Genomic DNA, 18,381 nt, shown 5'->3' with positions numbered 1-18,381 from the left:
TAATAGATATAAACTGCTTTCATTAATTTTGCTTTACATAGTGTGAAGGAACAACACTCTCTGGCACCACTCTTAAGTTTACCGCTAACACGAGAAAGAAACAACACTCTCTGAACTCTTCTGTTTAATAAAAGGTATACGGGATTATGATAATTACTGAGGTTATATTAAATATGATATATCGCCAGACTTAACCAGCAGTTTATGACAGTTTAATAGATATGTTGTACACTGGTAAATAAATCTTCGGGCACCTCATATAGCCACTGCAGATTATATTTTTTTTATTTTTTTGCTGAAATAACCCAATTGGGTTTTTGAACATGGTTTAATTATGATACAGACTGAATAGTTATTTTTTATACTGGAACACCGACCTGTGACAGGCAACAAACTTTTTTCTTAGATTAGGTAATACTGTAGGGCCATATTCATGTCATGACATTAACCATGAGGCTAATATTGAGGACTAACCAGCCAGGTATTATTTTACTTGAGGACATGACGTGCCCCAAAGTTTTTAACTACTGGAACATTTAGGTTAGTTTAACCTTGGCCTACCGGGGGTCCGGCTATGGGTTAGGTTAGGTTTTGTTAGGTTAGGTTAGATGACTCGTTTTCTCCCAGGCTCTCCCCCATTATTGTTGGGGGGGGGGCAAAAACGATAAATTTCCGCCAAAAATAAAGGTCAGATTCGTTTAAAACACACCAAAATACACTGGAAAAACATAATGGTCAACCCCTAGGGACTCATGTCCTAAAGTAAATATTTACCATTTTATTTTCTTACTATATTTTCAACAGTGAGTTCTGATATGATAATCATTTCTTAGGTAAATGATGAGTTTCGTAGATAATTAGGCACTTAGGCAAACATATTGATGTTTTGATCAACGCCAGTGTGCCGCACTGTCTGGGTGGTTGCCCTCACCTCCTTTAAAAGCATAAAATTATACCATATTACAGTAAGTTCTTTCTTTTGGCTAATATTGATGACTATACCGCCGACTTATTTGTTTTGATGTTTGCGGTATAGTCGTCAATATTACCCGGTTAAGGTTAGGTTAGGTTGAACTTTTAAAGAAGCACTTTTAACACATTGGCCATAACTACGACAATGTCCACTATGTGAAACTGCAGTATTTTCAAATTCGTTTTCTATGATAAATCATCATTGGTAAATTCATCAATACAGTAATACCTTTCTGCTCAATATGCCCCCCAGCTATGAAGTTAGGTAAGGTTAGGTAGGTTTCTTTGGTTAGGTTGGTGAGGTCTCCTAACGAATGTAAAATTGTGTTAAAATAATTTTATTTCTTGTACAAAATATTTTGAGTTTTGCTACAAATGGAAAATATATTTCAGTTTATGTCCAAATTGAATAGTGAAACTGGGCACAAGTAATGATGTTTACTTGGTGATATAAATTTGAAAAGTGGAATTTAATGCACTTGAACTTGAAGAGAAGACAAAGTTGGATCTAGTTAGGCTTCTTTTTTTTTTTTTGTACCCTCATTGTTGTAAGTGGTAGACCTTGCCTTTCACATTGGCTTGGGAAATGATCTTGGGCCTGGTTGGTGACCACTGCCCGAGAGTAAGATCTTCAAACAATTGGAGGAACTGTAACTCGTAGTTTTTAGGACGATTTATTTATTTTTATTTTATTTTTTTGTCTTGAACACGAATCTTATTTTGAAGTGTTAGCCCCCGGCACCACCATGTATTTACTTTACATTACGTACATGATTTGTCACAGATAAGACGAACGAACCAAACCTACCCATTCTAGGATTGACGTCAGTCTACATTAGTTTGGGTTAGTTTTGGTAGTTTAACTTATTGGAGCAGACACTACATACGTATTTGCACCCAAAAGCTATCCTGACCTCTGTTGAAAGTAGAATGAGCAGGCACCTGATTATTTACCCAAACATGTCATAAAGTTCATGTGCCAAATACAATACAGTACTCACAATGGACGAGTTGACGGTTGGAATTTTTTCATAAGAGGGCAGGTTAATGGGTAAAGAAAATGCTTAAATTCACTTTGGTAATGATATTTTTAATTAAATTGTGCCAAAAAGTGTCAAAAATAAGGGTTAAAGTTGCTAAAAAGTCACGTGACTGTGAAAAGCTCTGTGATTGGTTGTGATGTCACTGGTTGGGGCGAGCTTCCCAGCGAGAGGCAGCCAGCTATAGTTGTCCAACCTTCTCGGCTGATTGGCTCTGTAAATAAATATTATTAGATAATTAAATGTGCTTTACTGTGCAACAGTAATACTATTTTGAATATACACTATAAATATTACTAAGCACATGAACTAATCCAATGGATATTAGCTGCCCATACAACAAATTTCATAGTACTGTATAAACATTCCAAACAATATTGGTTTTATTTTGGTTTTGGTCATCTGGGGAACCTTAAGATTCTAACTACAGTATTTGATTAAGTACTTTAAACAATAAGACACATTATCTCTACAGGATTTCTGAAGCAAAAAAATTTTTTTGATTGCATAAGAAAATACAGATATGTTAGGTTAGGTTAGGGTATGATGAGTTATAAGGTTAGCTTAACATACATCAGTAAGGGCGGTAGTAACTGAAAACTAGTGATTTCCGATAGAAATGAACGTCTAAATTGTTCGTAACACATTGCAAACCATCAGAAAAAAATATAAGTCTGCATGTCTAAGTACAGGGATGACCCAAACTTAAAATTTACCCAATATAGACTATCTCGAATCTACAGTAAGCATCCAAATACTAATGGTAGTTAAAGTAAAATTTTACCCATTAATTAATATAAATGATGATATATCTTAGTGGTTCATTAGTGAATCATCAAAACAATAACAGCACTATGTTGTCTTGCTAACTAGCACCAGGCTTTCTCAAAACAAAGTCCAGACAATGTCATTACTTCTAAATTTACTCGTATCTCCATCTTATACTGATATACTCTGTAAATGCACTGAAAAAAAAAAGAAAGTCTACCAGGTAAGAACACATGACAGCTGAGCTGGTGTGAACATGGGCATTTTGTATGTCTAAAAGAACATAGAATGGAGGAAACTGCAGCGGGCCTATTGACCCATAGTGGGCAGTCCCATTTACACCCAACCCCTATCGCTGATATATCCATCTAAACTATGTTTGAAGCTGCTCTTCACGGCACATTTTTCACTTACGAAATGTCCATGGCGTAGACCATAAAAATACACCCTTAAAACTTACCTGAACGTGATATATGGGGTCTGAAGAGGCCATCCCTTCTACTACCTCTGACTGCAGCGATGAGTTTGAAACTACAGTAGTAACGTCATTGCAAATGGCGGCCTGTTTCTAGAGAAATAAACTTATCTCTACTATCATAGCAGGACTTTAAACCTTTATTACAAATTATATATACCGTATCACTCTATGAACGTGGCAGAGTGTATTTCTTGTGTTTGCCCAGAACCGTCAACTTGTCCATTACTAAACTCAAAGGTTTGAATGTCCAGTGATTAGTGGTATTTAAAGCCAGTACAATATCTGCACCATTGATTGCAAATATAGTACAGTACAGTACTCACTTCCAATTTTTGTAGAAAGCTATACAGTATTGGTCTCTCTTTAGACACTGGTATTATAAGTGATAGGTTCTTTGTTTGGAAAACTAATTTTGAAGAAAGTTGGGAGAAAGATCATAAAAAAATCTCAAATTCGATTGAATTTTAGCAGCCATTGACCTACAGTAGTTAGGGACTTCAGAATGCTATGGTTATATCGAAAAAAAATTTTAGTACTGTACTTTTTTAATGGAGGCCTTGGCTCTATGTTCACTGAAATATTGTTGTACTTATGCATAATATGAACTTATACAAAGTACATACTGTATTCTTGATTTTATGTACAATAATGTACAATATCAGTATATTAAGAAATGTAACTTTTTAATCTTACAGAATGATAAAGCAAGTTCCTCAAGTAGATGAGGCAGTAATGGTTAGGTTGAAGCTGTCACCATGAGATCAGCAAGGAAGAAAGAAAGTGAGGACCCATGGCGGGTAAGCAGTTGCATTTTTGTAAAAGATTTTCTAAAATTCTTCTAATGATATCAACAGGTGTGTGGATACAACACTCACCTCCTATCCTGATCCACTTAGTTGTGAATGATAAGATAATTTTTTGGTTGGGAAGTCAAAATGATCAGGTGCAGTGCCTGTCATACTGCCTGTGTGTACTGACAGCTTAGTATTCAGTATGGTTTATGTATACTGTACAGTAGGGTGTGTCAATTTTGTCAACATGTTAAAAATCAAATTTGGTAGTCAAAATATTGTGCCTCTTTATGTCTAAACTTGAGATTAGCAAACAAAAATGAATTGAAATAACCCTCACCTACATCAATTATACCTTAAAGTTTCAAATATCAGTATTTCAACAAATTAATGAGACTTGATTAGAATTATTCACTTGATATTAACTAATCTCATGTAAGCATATGGATTATGGAGTATTTTATGGTTCTATAGCTTGTGTACAATATGCATGTCAGAACATGAACATGAACAGGCTCTCCGTGTGGGACAGTTTAATTCTTGTTTTGACTTGTACCAAGCGTGAGGATAAGGCGCCCGGCTCACTCTCCTTCTAGATATCATAGACGGTGGTTTGCTCTCATTGCACTTGCACCTACTCTACCAGACGAATTCTACATTTTAATTATTGTAAGTAGGGCATATTGATTGTCGCAGTTACTTATATCATTGTATAAAACATTATGTTCTAAGAAATTATTATGTTATTTCTGTTACAGCATTTTTGATAAACAAATTGATATTTTTTGAAACAACAATTGAATTATGAAACATTGAAATATTTTTCTATTTGTCAGATAGTGTGAAGATGTCAAAATTGAAGACAAGAAGTCAGTTGTCAACCCACTTGAGCCTGCTAGTTGGTAAAGGGAAGGAGCTTCCTGTATCAGAACTTCCAACAGTGAGAGACATGCTAAGATTAGGGTTACTCCTTCGAGAAAAAAATGCAAAGGACAGAAGGAACTATACAGATAAAGAACTCATAAATGACATGATAGTCCCTCTTCTGCATCAATGGACAAAAGCTAATGCACTATTCAAACCACCTGTGATTAATCAGTGTCGAACTATTGAGCTAAAACTAACGAAATTATGGCACAAAGCAGTTGAAACATCACTTGGTAAAGGAAACTTGGCCAGGAAAAATGAATTTCTGCACACACTTGATACTCTGTTTGACATTTTGACCTGCAAGTGCTCCATACAATTATGTTCTGAATCCAACTGTTCTCACTCAGGTAAGAGAGAAAATAATTCCCACATTGATTGTGGTTGTCCTCGTGAAAAGAAGATCCCTGTTTTAGAGCTTGAATTTATAAAGGCACAGAGGACAAAGGCAGAAGGCCAAGGAAGTATGCAAATGGGTTCAATAGATTATTCAGAAACAAAGAAGCAGATTGCTAATGCCAAGAAGAGAGAACAAATCCGAGAGAGGGAACAAAAGAAGAAAATGAAGAGTGAAGAAGCCATCCAAAGAGAGGAAGAGCTGTGTCAAGATGTTTATCACTTCTTTGATAGTTCTTCTGATGAACAGGAAGCAACATCAGATGATAGTTCCAAAGAGCCATCTGAACCTTTACCAAAGAAAATGAAATACAACACAAGAAATATTTCAAACATTGCTTTAGCTAGTATTCGCCACCATGCTGGACTTCGTGAGGCTGCAGAAATTGCAACTGCCGCTTGGATAGATGCAGGCCTCATCAGCCGAGAGGATGTATCTTTGGTGATAGATCATAATAAAATTAGAAGAGCACAAGAAAAAATAATGAAGGAAATATCTGATCAGCATGAAAAAGATTTAAGCGAGGGAGGGCTCTCCTGTCTTTTGTTTGATGGAAGAATAGATGACACAAAAGTTTTGCTAGAAGTAGAGGGAGTGAACAGAAAGTTTCCAGGTCTCATCAAAGAAGAACACTACTCTGTCTGTTCTGAGCCTGGTGGTCGGTTTTTGTTTCACTTTGCTCCCGAAACTGAAGTAGAAGGGAAGAAACATGCAGAGGTCATTGCTGATCATATTTTATGTTGGGTTCAGGAGAGAGGACTTGGCAGTTCACTGCAGGCTGTTGGTGGAGATTCAACTGCAGTGAACACCGGATGGCAGGGGGGTGTAATGACGCATTTAGAGAAAAAACTAGGAAGAAGACTTGTTTGGATTGTATGTGATTTACATACAGGCGAGCTACCTCTTCGTCATCTCATCCAGGAACTTGATGGTCCTACAAAGAGCAACAACAAGTGGTCAGGTCCCCTTGGCATCATGCTGGATGAAGCAACACAACTAGAAATAAATACAACCTTTCCAAAGGTCGAAGTTGGCCCTCCCCTTCCGGCGTTGTCTGAAGGAGTCATCAAAGATCTCAGCACAGATCAATCCTATGCTTATCGTATTGCCCAAGCAATAAGATCAGGAGAAGTGCCTCAGTCATTGGCTCTCTTGGAGATTGGACCTGTCAGTCACAGCCGTTGGTTAACTACAGCTCTTCGTTTCTGCAGGATTTGGATTTCCAAACACGAATTGAAGGGCAAAGTGCTGAAGAATTTGAGGTTAATTGTTGAATTTATTATTGGAGTTTATCTTCCCCAGTGGTTTAGTGTGAAACTTAATCCTATGTGGGTGGATGGGCCCAATCACCTTTTGTTTCAATTGCAGCTAGTAAGAACACAGAGGAAGGTAGTGAGGGACATCGTGTTACCTGTGGCAAGAAGGTCCGCTTGGTATGCTCGATCAGAAGCAGTTTTGCAAGCAATGCTTTGCAGTCAATGTACCAATCTCCGAACCGAGGCTGTAGAAGTCATTCTAAAGATTAGAGGAACGCTAATAGATGACGACCAGTTGGGAGACTGTTCGTTTCATTCAAGAAAAGTTCCCCCAATAAACGTCAATGCCACCAAATTGTCAGAATTGGTTGACTTGAGTTTGGAAGTCTTAGAGCCACCATTGACAACAAGTCTAACTAGCCAAGAATTGAGAAACCTTAAAGAGACTCCAATGCAGGTGCCGAAGTGGCCTTCCCACACTCAAAGTGTGGAGAGATGTGTGAAAATGGTCACAGAAGCAGCGGGCCATGTTTACAGCCACGAGAGGCGAGAAGGTTACATCAAAGCACAAATAGCAAGCAGACTACTGATGACAAGAAACCAAAGCAAAGAGAGTATGAAGGCATTGGTTACTTTCAAATAGACTACGGATAATAAAATATAATAATTTGAAACTTGAAACAGTAACATGTGTGCAAACGCTGGTTATGTTATAAATTCACAAATATGTACATTTAAAAATCCATTTGATGTAGGTAGGACTTATTATAAAAAAAAATTTATGCCAGAATATTGTTTTGCATGCTTAAAGACTACAATAAATTGCTACCAAATTACTCGATTTTCAATTTAGCCAGTTCACCCCCTAAATTGACACACCCTACTGTACAGTACTGCCCCAAATGACCATCAGGCCATTTTATGAAGTTATTTGGGAAAATTGTTGGGTGGTATAGAAACATGATCTTAAGCTAGGATTCCATATATGTGTCTGTGGTATGCATTTGTGGGATGCGTTTGCGCTAAATTGCCCTGAAAAATGGACACCTTTGTTTCCATTTGCATGCAACTGTCTGTTAGCAGGAATAGGGCAGGAAAGATGGCTCCTAGTGCATCGAAGCTACGAGCCTTATATGAACAGGATGATTTGCTATTAAACATCATGGGTTTGTATAAGATCATGTGTAAATCAAGGGAGGGAGAGACAAGGAAACATAGATGGTGGGTTCATAGATTGCTGCTGAATCAGACCAAATATGGAGCCTACAATACTCTGGTAAAAGATGTAAGCTTGGATGAAGAAAAATTCAAAGAATATTTTCATCTGAACAGACAGCAGTTTGCATACTGTATGTTCTTTCTCTGGTTGATGAGGAGGTTTTGGTGAAACTGCAGGAACAGCGAAGTCATTTGCACAAGGCAGCAACTTGCAATATGTATAAGGTGAGTCATGCTTATAAACAGGAAACAATAGGAACCGTAGATAAATATTAAGCGACACAAAAATTAGTCTTCCTTTTATTGTTTCAATGAACCTTCATTTTAGAACACTTGTGTCAAAAATGTATGGATCTCGTAAAATGATAAATAACGATTGATGCTTAATGAGTTAAGTTATGAAATAACACTTGCTAGGTTTTTAAATGTATTATATAAATGCATTACAAAAATAGGTTGGGATATATTCTGAGTGAAATCAACTTCTCAGTCTCCTAGACGAGCCGTGGTCACCATTCTTGACCAGACCGTATAAAAAATTGCCTCAAACACAATATCCGAGAGAAATAATCAAAATAAGTCACTCGATTTCCTCACCGTGTTAAGATGTATAAATACTGTACCAAAAATAAAATCCCCTTAAGTTGGCACTAATCATAGTGTTCAGTCACTAGAGCAGGGAGAACCTGTTGAGACTGACTTCATCCTGTCCCCATTTTGGCAACCTCTTCCACCTGGGGCAAAAGTGTTGGTTACTATGAGTGGAAACAGGCTGCTGTTGACTCCCACATAGCTGATGGAGAACATTGAGTGTAAGGATGATCCAAACAGGCCTTGGGTCAATGCTAGGCATTTACATGCCTAGATATAAAGCTAGACTTCGCATTCTGGACTATATCACAAAAAACTGTTTTTTACAAAAAAAAAGTCTTTTTTTCCTTAAGGAATTTTGCTGGGTGAGGAGAGCAAACACGGATAGTGACATCACAATGTGGGATTCCGGCGTCCTTTTCCATGCGGTTGTGTTTTCAAATTCAATTGCTACAGGGAGCGATTGACATGTGCTGCAAATGCATAACGCTTACGCTACCGCTAACACAACCTTGCCAATGGAAACACCGTGCACATTTCAAAATAATATATTTTTGCCGCTGCCACGTGAATGGAATCCTGGCTTTACACAGTTAAAAATATTGGTGTTTCATGGATACACATACAAGTAATATCTCCCTTAGCCGGAATCCCTCAAACCCGGAACTCTCCGATAGGTGGAATTGAAATTTTCTGAGGGGCACATTTCCGGAAAATTCTGAAAAAAAATTCCTGATACCCGGAAAATTGCAGGGATGGAGATTTTTCCGGGTTTGAGAGATGATAATGAGGCGCATTTTCTGGAAATTCTGAGACAATTTTTCCGTTACCAGGAAAATTCCGGGTATGAGAGATTTTTTTCCGGCTTTGAGAGTTGTCTTGTTACCCGGAAATCTCTTATTCCTGGAAATGCTCTGCACCAATTGTTCCGGCTAACGGGGGTATCACTTATATTTTTTTTTTTTTTTCTTCAGATTTCCTTTCACTCTCAAGCCTGGAAAGGAAACTTCCAGAGGGAGTTTGGCATCAGATACACTCTATTAATAATAGGTAGAGTGGTACCTGTACTGTATAATCACTTGGCTTGCTGGCTTCTTTCCACCTTGTCTGTAGGCTTTAGATTTTCTACCCTGACCACTCATTTAAGTAGGCAGGGTGTTGGCTGACCTCAGGTTATGGAAGGGATAGATAATGTTAAAGCAAGAATTTATCTTTATTACCGTACTGTTCTGAATATTCTCTCTAATTATACAGTACTGTACTTTATGTAGGTCTTGTATGGTACATGGACAAGAAGACAGTGACATTTAGCTAGACAGATAATTAGGGAAGTGGCCAGATAAAATTCTATTTTTCATAGTTCCGTTCCTTCCTTCTCACATTTATGGTGTTCATGTCTGATATCACAGCTTTTAAAGACACTAATTTTTTCTTCAACACCATAGACATTATTGTGTCATATATTGTAAGGAGGAAGTAAGCTTATTCCCTGCCATTATAAGTTATAACTAAACAGTCACCTGGAGTTTATTGATCTATGTGATGAGTAGACTCGTTTGTTTTCAAGACAAGATTGTATGAGATATATGTACAGTATACTTTGTCTCTGGGTAACATATTCCCACTTAACAAAGATGGGTTAAATCAATAGCAGTATACACCCCTCTCTCTTTTTATGTCATTCTTAGTATCTAACAACTGTAATATAATGAGTAAATATTTGTTGTATACAGTACTATATATTATCAGTTTTTTTGTTAAATAATATTTTCAAAATATTTACAGTTCTTCATAATTTCAGGGTTGGAATGAGAGGGAGGCCAGCCTCAAGGACTTTTTATCACCTGAGGTGTCCATTGAATGGTCAAGCAGTGATGAAGAATTTGACCCAAAATCCTCTAAAATTACTTCTCTAACTGGGGTAAAACTCATTAATTTATCAAAAAACAAAACACCATCATTAGATTTTCCAAAGAAATTGGAAAAGAGGAATGCTGAATCATTAAACATTAAGAGTCAGATAGACAGTGTGTTTAATGAAGGGCCCTGTCACAGAAATTCTTCAGAATCAACTGGAAGGTTAAAACTGGATTCCAAAAGATTAGATTTATTACAAACACCAGTAACAAAAAATTTTGCCAACTCTGGTGAGCAACACTTGCCTTCAAGCACTTTGGAGACTCCTAAAAAAGTTAGATATGACAGGAAAATATGTTTTGAGAAAGACCTCACAGTGTCACCAATCATAGGTTCACGCAGGAAAATTAAACCTAAAAGACAGTTGTATGAATATTCTTCACCAACAAAATCCCCAGGTAATGACATAAACAACATAGAGCCAACTTCCCCCATTCTTGGATCACAATATAAGCAAAGAACTGTATACAAATTTAAATGTTTTGACATAAACCTCAGTACAGGTATTAATTTTACATCTAAACAATTACATGATGGTGCTGGAAATTTAAAATCACAGAGTGAAATAACTCAAGATGTGGCTGAGACACCCAGTGTAAAAGCTTCTATCACAGATGAGAATGCAAAGTCAATACTCAAAAGGAGAAAGCTCAGTAGGGGATACACTCCGGAAAGACAGAAAGAAAGACTCAGTAAAGAAAAAGCTAAAGTAGAGGAGAAAGAATGTAGTACCACTGTTAAAGAGTCATCATGTGTGTATAATGAATCTCAGAAAAAAGATGCTGAAAATAACTTTATGAAAAGGAAAACAAACCTTGACGTAGACAATAAGTCCAACAACTTCAAAACCTGTAAGGCTGAAGAAAGAGATCACTGGAATATGAGAAGGAATTTACAAGATCACAATCTTGGAGAAAGAACTTCTAGATCCTCATTTTTTAAAAATTATTTTCTCCAACATAAGGAAGAAACATGTGGTGGTGATAAGAATTGCATTGAACACAACAGTTCACAGAATGGTAATCCAGTGACTAAAGTGGCTGATAGTCAGTCTGACGTAGAGATTGACAGTATTTCTTCACCGTTGAAAGACACTCCTTCCCATAATGGGACGCCTTCTTTGGTAAGTAACTTAGGAGTTGTAACACTCATTTTTGTGTAAGATAAACATTATATTACAGTATTTGAAGCACAATACCTGTACTGTATGCTGCACTACTACATATGAATCAACTGACATTTAAGTACTCTAATCTTATCCAGTACAGCATTGAACAAACTTATGTATTTGCCATTGAAATATTGATTTCATCTTTTTGCTCTGTCCTGTTAATGTTATATTAGTACAGTATTCCCCCCTCCCCCCCTCCCCTCTACCAGCTCTTTAGTGTTCCATAAACTATCCTCCCCCCTAAGAGAAGGTAACTTACTTTACTTTACAGCTGTTTCACATGAGGCTGACTTGGGTAATATTGGAGTTACATTCTTAAATATCAATTATAAATATATGTTTGTTATTATGGGCATAGCAGATTAAGTACACATTTTCTATTTTTGTTTAATTCTCTTATTAAATATACACACACACACACATGTATTGTACCTGTATATCAGCACTAATATCATTATCCATAACTAAATAGAGATAATTTACATTTACCCAGGAAAGTGATAATCCAAGCATCTCATGTGGGTCAGCTCCATCACCGCCTCCATCAACTAAAGAGCAGCAGGAAGTCCTGAAGACTGGTTCTGCTTGGCTCAGAACTCTTCAACACACACCAGAAAAACCCTCAAGTAAAGAGGACACTGAAGGGGCAGTGGAATCAGCAAAAAAGAAACCAAAGAAGTATATTAAAATCATATTACAGTACTGCATACCTCTACTCTCGATTTAACGGAATCTGATATAACTCTTGATGTAGCGACAACAACATTAACTTGGTGCCCTGCCAAGTCCTCACACACACACACACGTTCATTAATTTATGGTAAATGAGTCACTTAGACATTAATTAATCATTATAGCAGCAGGATATAAAACTTATTTGGGTTCTTCAGGGGCTCAGGAACGGAACCTATTTTCCCCCATAAATTATTACCATCAGTATATGATCGATCACTTAACAATGGCTTTTTGAGGTCCTTAACCCCATCTTATAATGGTCATTGCCTTTATATACATTTACTTAACTGTGTAAAACAAGTTGTAACTCTTTATTATCCAATTTTATTATAAGTACCATAACTGACACATGACAGGGTGGGTCCAATGACTTCTGAAATTATATGTACAACTTGTGATGTTTCGGGAGGGTTGGTATGCGTGTCTTCACCCACCGCCATTCAAGTATCCAACACGGGGTGAGTTGGCACATAGGAGTAAAATAAACGGTTAAGTGATTACAAACACATAGTATAAGGAGATAATACACATATATCCCAATACCTATTGTCCATGGTCTCATATTGTTTCACACAGAGTATGCACAGATACTTTTTTTTTTAGCTACTGTATATGATCATTTGATTAATTTTCTGTACCTGGGGGTTTATGTGGTTAAGGACCAAAGCATACTGTACTATATACCATTGAAGAGAAAGGTGCTTCACAGATACAGGTGGTTCCAAATTGTACAAGCACCTTGATACTTTCATTTTTAACAGTTGTTTGTCTCTGATAAGCAAATCCAAACTTTGCAATGCCATCATAGACGTCAAAATTCATCGTTGCCTTGTGTCAACCTGAAGTTCTATTAAATGGCATGAATGTGGGACTTAAGCTGCCAAATATGTCATCAGATCAAATCCGGGGTCACATTGTGTTTCTACACCTCCTGTGGTAACCCATGTCTCCAAATGGCAATGTTGCAGTCGTAGTATCTCTGAATGAATCACGTCCTTTGTTACATGACCAATACTCATTCATTCATAAACAGCGGTACTGTACTACTATTGCGACATAGATGTTTGTGACACAAGTTACCACACGGGGTGTAAGAACACATTTCTGCAACTGTACCCTATGTAAATCCACTGACCTATTCAGATTTTACATGACCCACCCTTGTTTTCCCATGACTTGACCTAAGAAAAGTGACTATCACTCCCCTGACTATAATTTATGGTCCCGTCTTAACGAGACATCAGCTGCTACTCTTTTGTTCTCACTTAACACTTGGCCTAAAAAATAAAATAAAAAATTACTTGTGACCATTGCAAAGGCTCAGGCCACTCCATGAGCTATATGTGACCCTTTATGATGAAACTTACAACCCTGGATTTGTAAGCCCCTGCACTAAGGGAACTGTAAGCTGTAACTGCATAAATAACATTACTATATTTCCACAGGGATGGCCATGGATGGAGAACGCGTTGTCTAATACAGTCAAGGCAGTCCAGTGTTAACATATGGATCCACCAGATGTCCCTCACAAGTTTGCATTGTCAGAAGACTCCATCTTTAAAAAACAAATTACAAACTGATTTAAAAGTATTCAAACTTTCTTCTCCTGGTCCTGGAGGAGAATGTTCCACACACAGTTCTCATAAAATTTTCTCATCCTCAGTGGTTAAAAATTTGGAAAATGTTCTTATAGAAAGTCCAAAATCATCACTCGGTGCTTCATTCTTACCAAGGAAATATATGTGTCTGAAGATTCTAAAAGTTGGTGTCCCAAGTAATGCAGCTCTGTGTAAGGTCATCTTCTGTACACCTGAAATATTTCAGAAAGGTATAAAAATGGAAAATAATAAAGAAGGGAAGCATGAAGAGGGAGAAAATGGATCCAAAGGAAAATATTTAGTATATTTTTCTTTACAAGAGCAAAAATTGACCATCGCCCTACGTGTCAATGATGAGGTTAAAGTTTATTGTCCGTGGTATGTATTTTGAAAACTTATTGTTTAATAACTGACCCTAAAGTATGTAAGTGAAAATTACTTGACAGAATGATCAAAATTCAATATACAGGTGCTCCTTTACTTAAGAATGTTCAACTTACAAACTTTCAGAGATACAAACATCATCACTGTGGGGGGTTACCTGACAGAACAGGTTTTATGTGGATGAGACTGGATTATTTTGAAGAAAATTCCAGATAGAACAAACACTACCAAAGAGGAGAAAAGTGAGCCAGGTTTTAAGGCTGTATTAAAGGGTATAGCTGTACTAAATATCCATAATCTTTTAATTTTTTTACATTATGTTTGGTATCTACAGGAGTAAAGTTGGACTTACAAACAAGCCTCAGGAATGTAACTCATTTGTAAGTGGAGGAGGACCTGTAGTCCCAGTTTCTTAAAAGTTTCTTTTTTCAATGTTAGTCATCTATGTCAGTTGGGTTAATACACTACAGTACAGTACAGTAGTATAAACTTGGGACTAAACAAATTACTTATAACAGCAGCAAAATTAGACAAAATAGCTTCTTTGTAGATCTCTAAACTTCACTCTCAACCCTGCACGTGAGTCGACTAAGCTCATGCATCGCTGTGATGTAAGATCCTACATGCTTCACTAACCAATGATGTGCGAGCAGATGAGAGTACTGTTTATACAAGTTTTTCTAGGACTAACTGCAGACTAGGTTTTGTAATTTAATTCCTAAATGTAGAATTGCAAAATTTTCACATTATGGTAACTTGAAGGAGGTAAGAGCCCTTTTTTCTCCCTATTGTATGAGGGAGAATCCTTTCGGGGTGAGTACTGTATAGTAAACCTCACACATAGTAAACTTTAGAACTGTGGTTGGACTCCTTAAAACTGGTGACCTAAGAATATAGTGTGCCAATAATTTTTTACTTTGCAATTGCTGTATAAGGAATGATGTTGTAGCCCACCATATTTAAAATGGGTATGGAGTGTGCCCATTCTTTCTCCAAATGTTTAAAATCACCATTCCAAGGTGCAAAAATTTTAAACACTTAGCCACAGACACTGTCTAAACATTTTGATGTTGGAGTCTCCACAGTATTTCTGTTGACATAAGTGTTGTTCTCCACTGTTTAGTAAGAGGATTTGTTTAAAATGCATGCGAGATATTTGTCACTGTAGATCTTAGTGATCTCAATGCTAATATACAGTATATCACATATCCTTCAGGCATACTTTAGGTCTTCAGTCCCACAGCACCCCGGTACTCTTTACATCTCACTTCATCATGCAGGAGGATCAACTTATGATAAATAAGAAGCAAGAGATGAAAGATTTATACAGCTTTAAAAATGAAGAAAACAAAAGAGGCACAAAGAGCTTGCTGCCATCCACAAACAAGTCAGGAACCAAGTGGAAGCGTGTCCTCACCACTTGGACCTGCTCATGTACTAAAGGTGGGTGTAGTCTTTACTGTACAGTATATCAACACTTCTTTTAAGTTCTGGACATAGATCTGCTTGGTCACACAGTACAGTATACTAAACCTTTCTTATGTCTCATAGTGTATACAGTGGGCATATTGAAAAGACTCCTGTCCATCCAATCATGTTTCTGTCCTTAAAATTGGTCTCAGGATTGCACAAAAGAAATCCAGTATATACTGTATCAGTGAAATATTCTTTAGGTGGATTCTGGAACTATTTGATGGTACTGTACAGCACTGTACAGTACACTATTATCAAGTTGTGTTCATTTCAGTATGGGCATATATGTTTTATAAACACAACTCTAGTCTTAGGTGAAATAATGTCTCACTGCCAAGTGTCAAAATAACACTTGAGGCTTGAGTATCTTAGGAATTTCTGTTGTAGCATTATGTGAAATAATTCAGTAATTGAAAAAAAAATCCAACATTGCTCTAACTCATCTCAGACAGTAGCACTCTTCAGTACAGGCAATGTTGGTTATACAATGGATCTATACAGTGTATGCTAGATCAGTTTTACAAAGTTAAAAAATTAACACTATTTACCACTATGCGATGGCTAAACATCTGTTTTATGACAGTTGCTACCTGAATGCTTTTCCTGCATTGTTGTTGCCATGAAAAAATTATGTGAAATAACTCACAATATTCCAAGATATGTTAATGCAGTCTCAGAATGGTGTAACACGTGCAACAGATGCGGGATGCGTGGCAGGTTTTACCTGTCCCCGGTGACTGCCAGGCTAAGCAGTTGGGCTTTGTCATGTCGCCCAGAGGATGGTTTGCATGTGGGAGAAGTTATTTTTTTTACATACAATAATATATACTGTACAAGTAAATGTGAGGAATAAATGAAAATAATTATAATACATAAAAAAAAATACTGCATTGCCATTTAGCAATCTTGTCACTGTACACGAGACAGCGGAGCCGTGGGAACACTGCTCCCTTCCTCGTTCTGTGTTTGCTCCTACACATAATAAATGTTTAATTCCTTTATATTTGTTACCTTATGAGAAAAATAAATTTCTTGCACATTCTGTATGAATGATTGTGTGTACATGTAACAGAGTACATACAGTATAAAAAAATTAAAATTATGTATATCTACCCGAAATTGCAAGTTGAAAAATAACGATTACTAGGTTCACAGCTTGACCAACACTCACCCCCCACCTGCTCCCATAATCAACACTAACTCACAGGGACATAAAAATGTTTATTTTCTTTGTTTCTCACCTTATTATAATAATTCCTTTTCTTACTTTATTTCTTTTGCAAATTCTGTATGAAAGATTGTGCGTGCATTTAAAGAAGTAAAATAAAGTAACTACAGGTATGTCTATCAAAAATAATTTGTAGTGACAGCTGGGAGATCACAACTTACTACTGTGCTGTACACATACATATAATGTAAGGTAAATGAAAAAGAATCTTTATTTTGAATAAATTTATTGATTTCATGTCATTTATAAATTATTTGAGTTATTTAAACATTATTTAATCAGTATAGCAGCAGGGTATAAAACTTGTTTGGTCTCTTCAGGGGCTCAGGAACGAAACCAATTTTCCCCCATAAGTTATTAGTATACGGTTGATCACTTATCCATGGCCTTTTGAGGTCTCTAACCCCCATCGTATAATGGTCATTGCATATTCATGTACAGTACAAGTAGTATACACTTAAATATAATTCAAGTGTTATTAATACCTGTAGTAGTACTGTACAATATAGCCTAAGTGGACCTCTCCTTGTCTGTCATACCTCAACACTACATGTTGTTCTGCCACATATTCTTTATCTCCACATTGTTCTTTTTTTCATTGGTCTTTTTACAAACATTAATATGTATTTTAGTGTCTTTGTTTTCTTTGTTTTGTTCCATCTTCCCTCTTCCTTGTGTATGTTGTAGACAATCCTCAATCTTTTAGCTTCAAATTGTTTACCACCAATGTAAGCAAGTGGTTAAAACTTCACCATAAGTATTTATATTAGTTGATACTGAAGGGTGGCTGAAACATTAAAATAAGACTATACCACCTACTAGTGAGTTACCACAGAAGTAGATTAAGATTACAGTTACATTTTGGCTTCAATATGTTCTCAGGTATGGTTCTCTCTTCTAATTTTATGACTTGCATAATGATTTTCCAGACACAGCTGTGTTACCATCTATGTGTAAAACTCATCTTTATGCAGCTGCTCGTATACGTGCTCCAAGAGTAAATATTAAGTTATTGCGCAGTCTTCACACAAGTTTCACTGATGTTAAGGACACACCAGAAGGAGCTAAACGAAAGGTAATCATCACAATAGTATTCTTAAATCCTAACTAACTGACCAAGACAGCTCCTCTATAAATGATTTCTTTCATTGTGTCAGTTTGTTTAGCCAACAGTATTTTCCCCTCCATACTGTATCAAATCAGGTGCTGAATACAGTCTTTTAAATAACTTAGATTGTTGACTTCTTTGTAGGTCCATGTTCATAAAACCCAACAATAATGGTAAAGTATTATCTAGAAAAATTTTCATTTGTTTTTTAATTGAAGTTTAATATTCAGATAACCGCAGTGCTATATAAAGTCCATCAGTGCATCCATTATTTTAGGCGAGGATAAATTTACATTCACTAAACTTTACACCCGTTCCTACACTCATAC

The 18,381-nt window shown here is 36.6% G+C and overlaps 1 protein-coding gene across 1 annotated transcript in view; it reads left to right on the top strand.

Annotated features, from left to right (window-relative positions):
- The first annotated feature begins 2 nt into the window (after positions 1–2).
- LOC121877615 overlaps positions 3–18,381 on the top strand; it is a 35,119-nt gene continuing 16,740 nt past the window's right edge. Inside the window, exons 1-7 of the mRNA XM_042383419.1 lie at positions 3–134; positions 3,954–4,055; positions 10,240–11,478; positions 12,020–12,204; positions 13,707–14,237; positions 15,460–15,686; positions 17,874–18,019. Of these exons, the coding sequence (XP_042239353.1) occupies positions 4,014–4,055; positions 10,240–11,478; positions 12,020–12,204; positions 13,707–14,237; positions 15,460–15,686; positions 17,874–18,019 (2,370 nt within the window). The 5' untranslated portion in view covers positions 3–134; positions 3,954–4,013. The remainder of the gene's footprint in view (positions 135–3,953; positions 4,056–10,239; positions 11,479–12,019; positions 12,205–13,706; positions 14,238–15,459; positions 15,687–17,873; positions 18,020–18,381) is intronic.

This window comes from Homarus americanus, unplaced genomic scaffold (assembly GCF_018991925.1).
Source record: "Homarus americanus isolate GMGI-L3 unplaced genomic scaffold, GMGI_Hamer_2.0 scaffold54332, whole genome shotgun sequence".
NCBI classification, from domain to species: domain Eukaryota; kingdom Metazoa; phylum Arthropoda; class Malacostraca; order Decapoda; family Nephropidae; genus Homarus; species Homarus americanus.
Note: the sequence above shows the minus strand (reverse complement) of the source record. Positions and strands in the feature narration are given on the sequence as shown.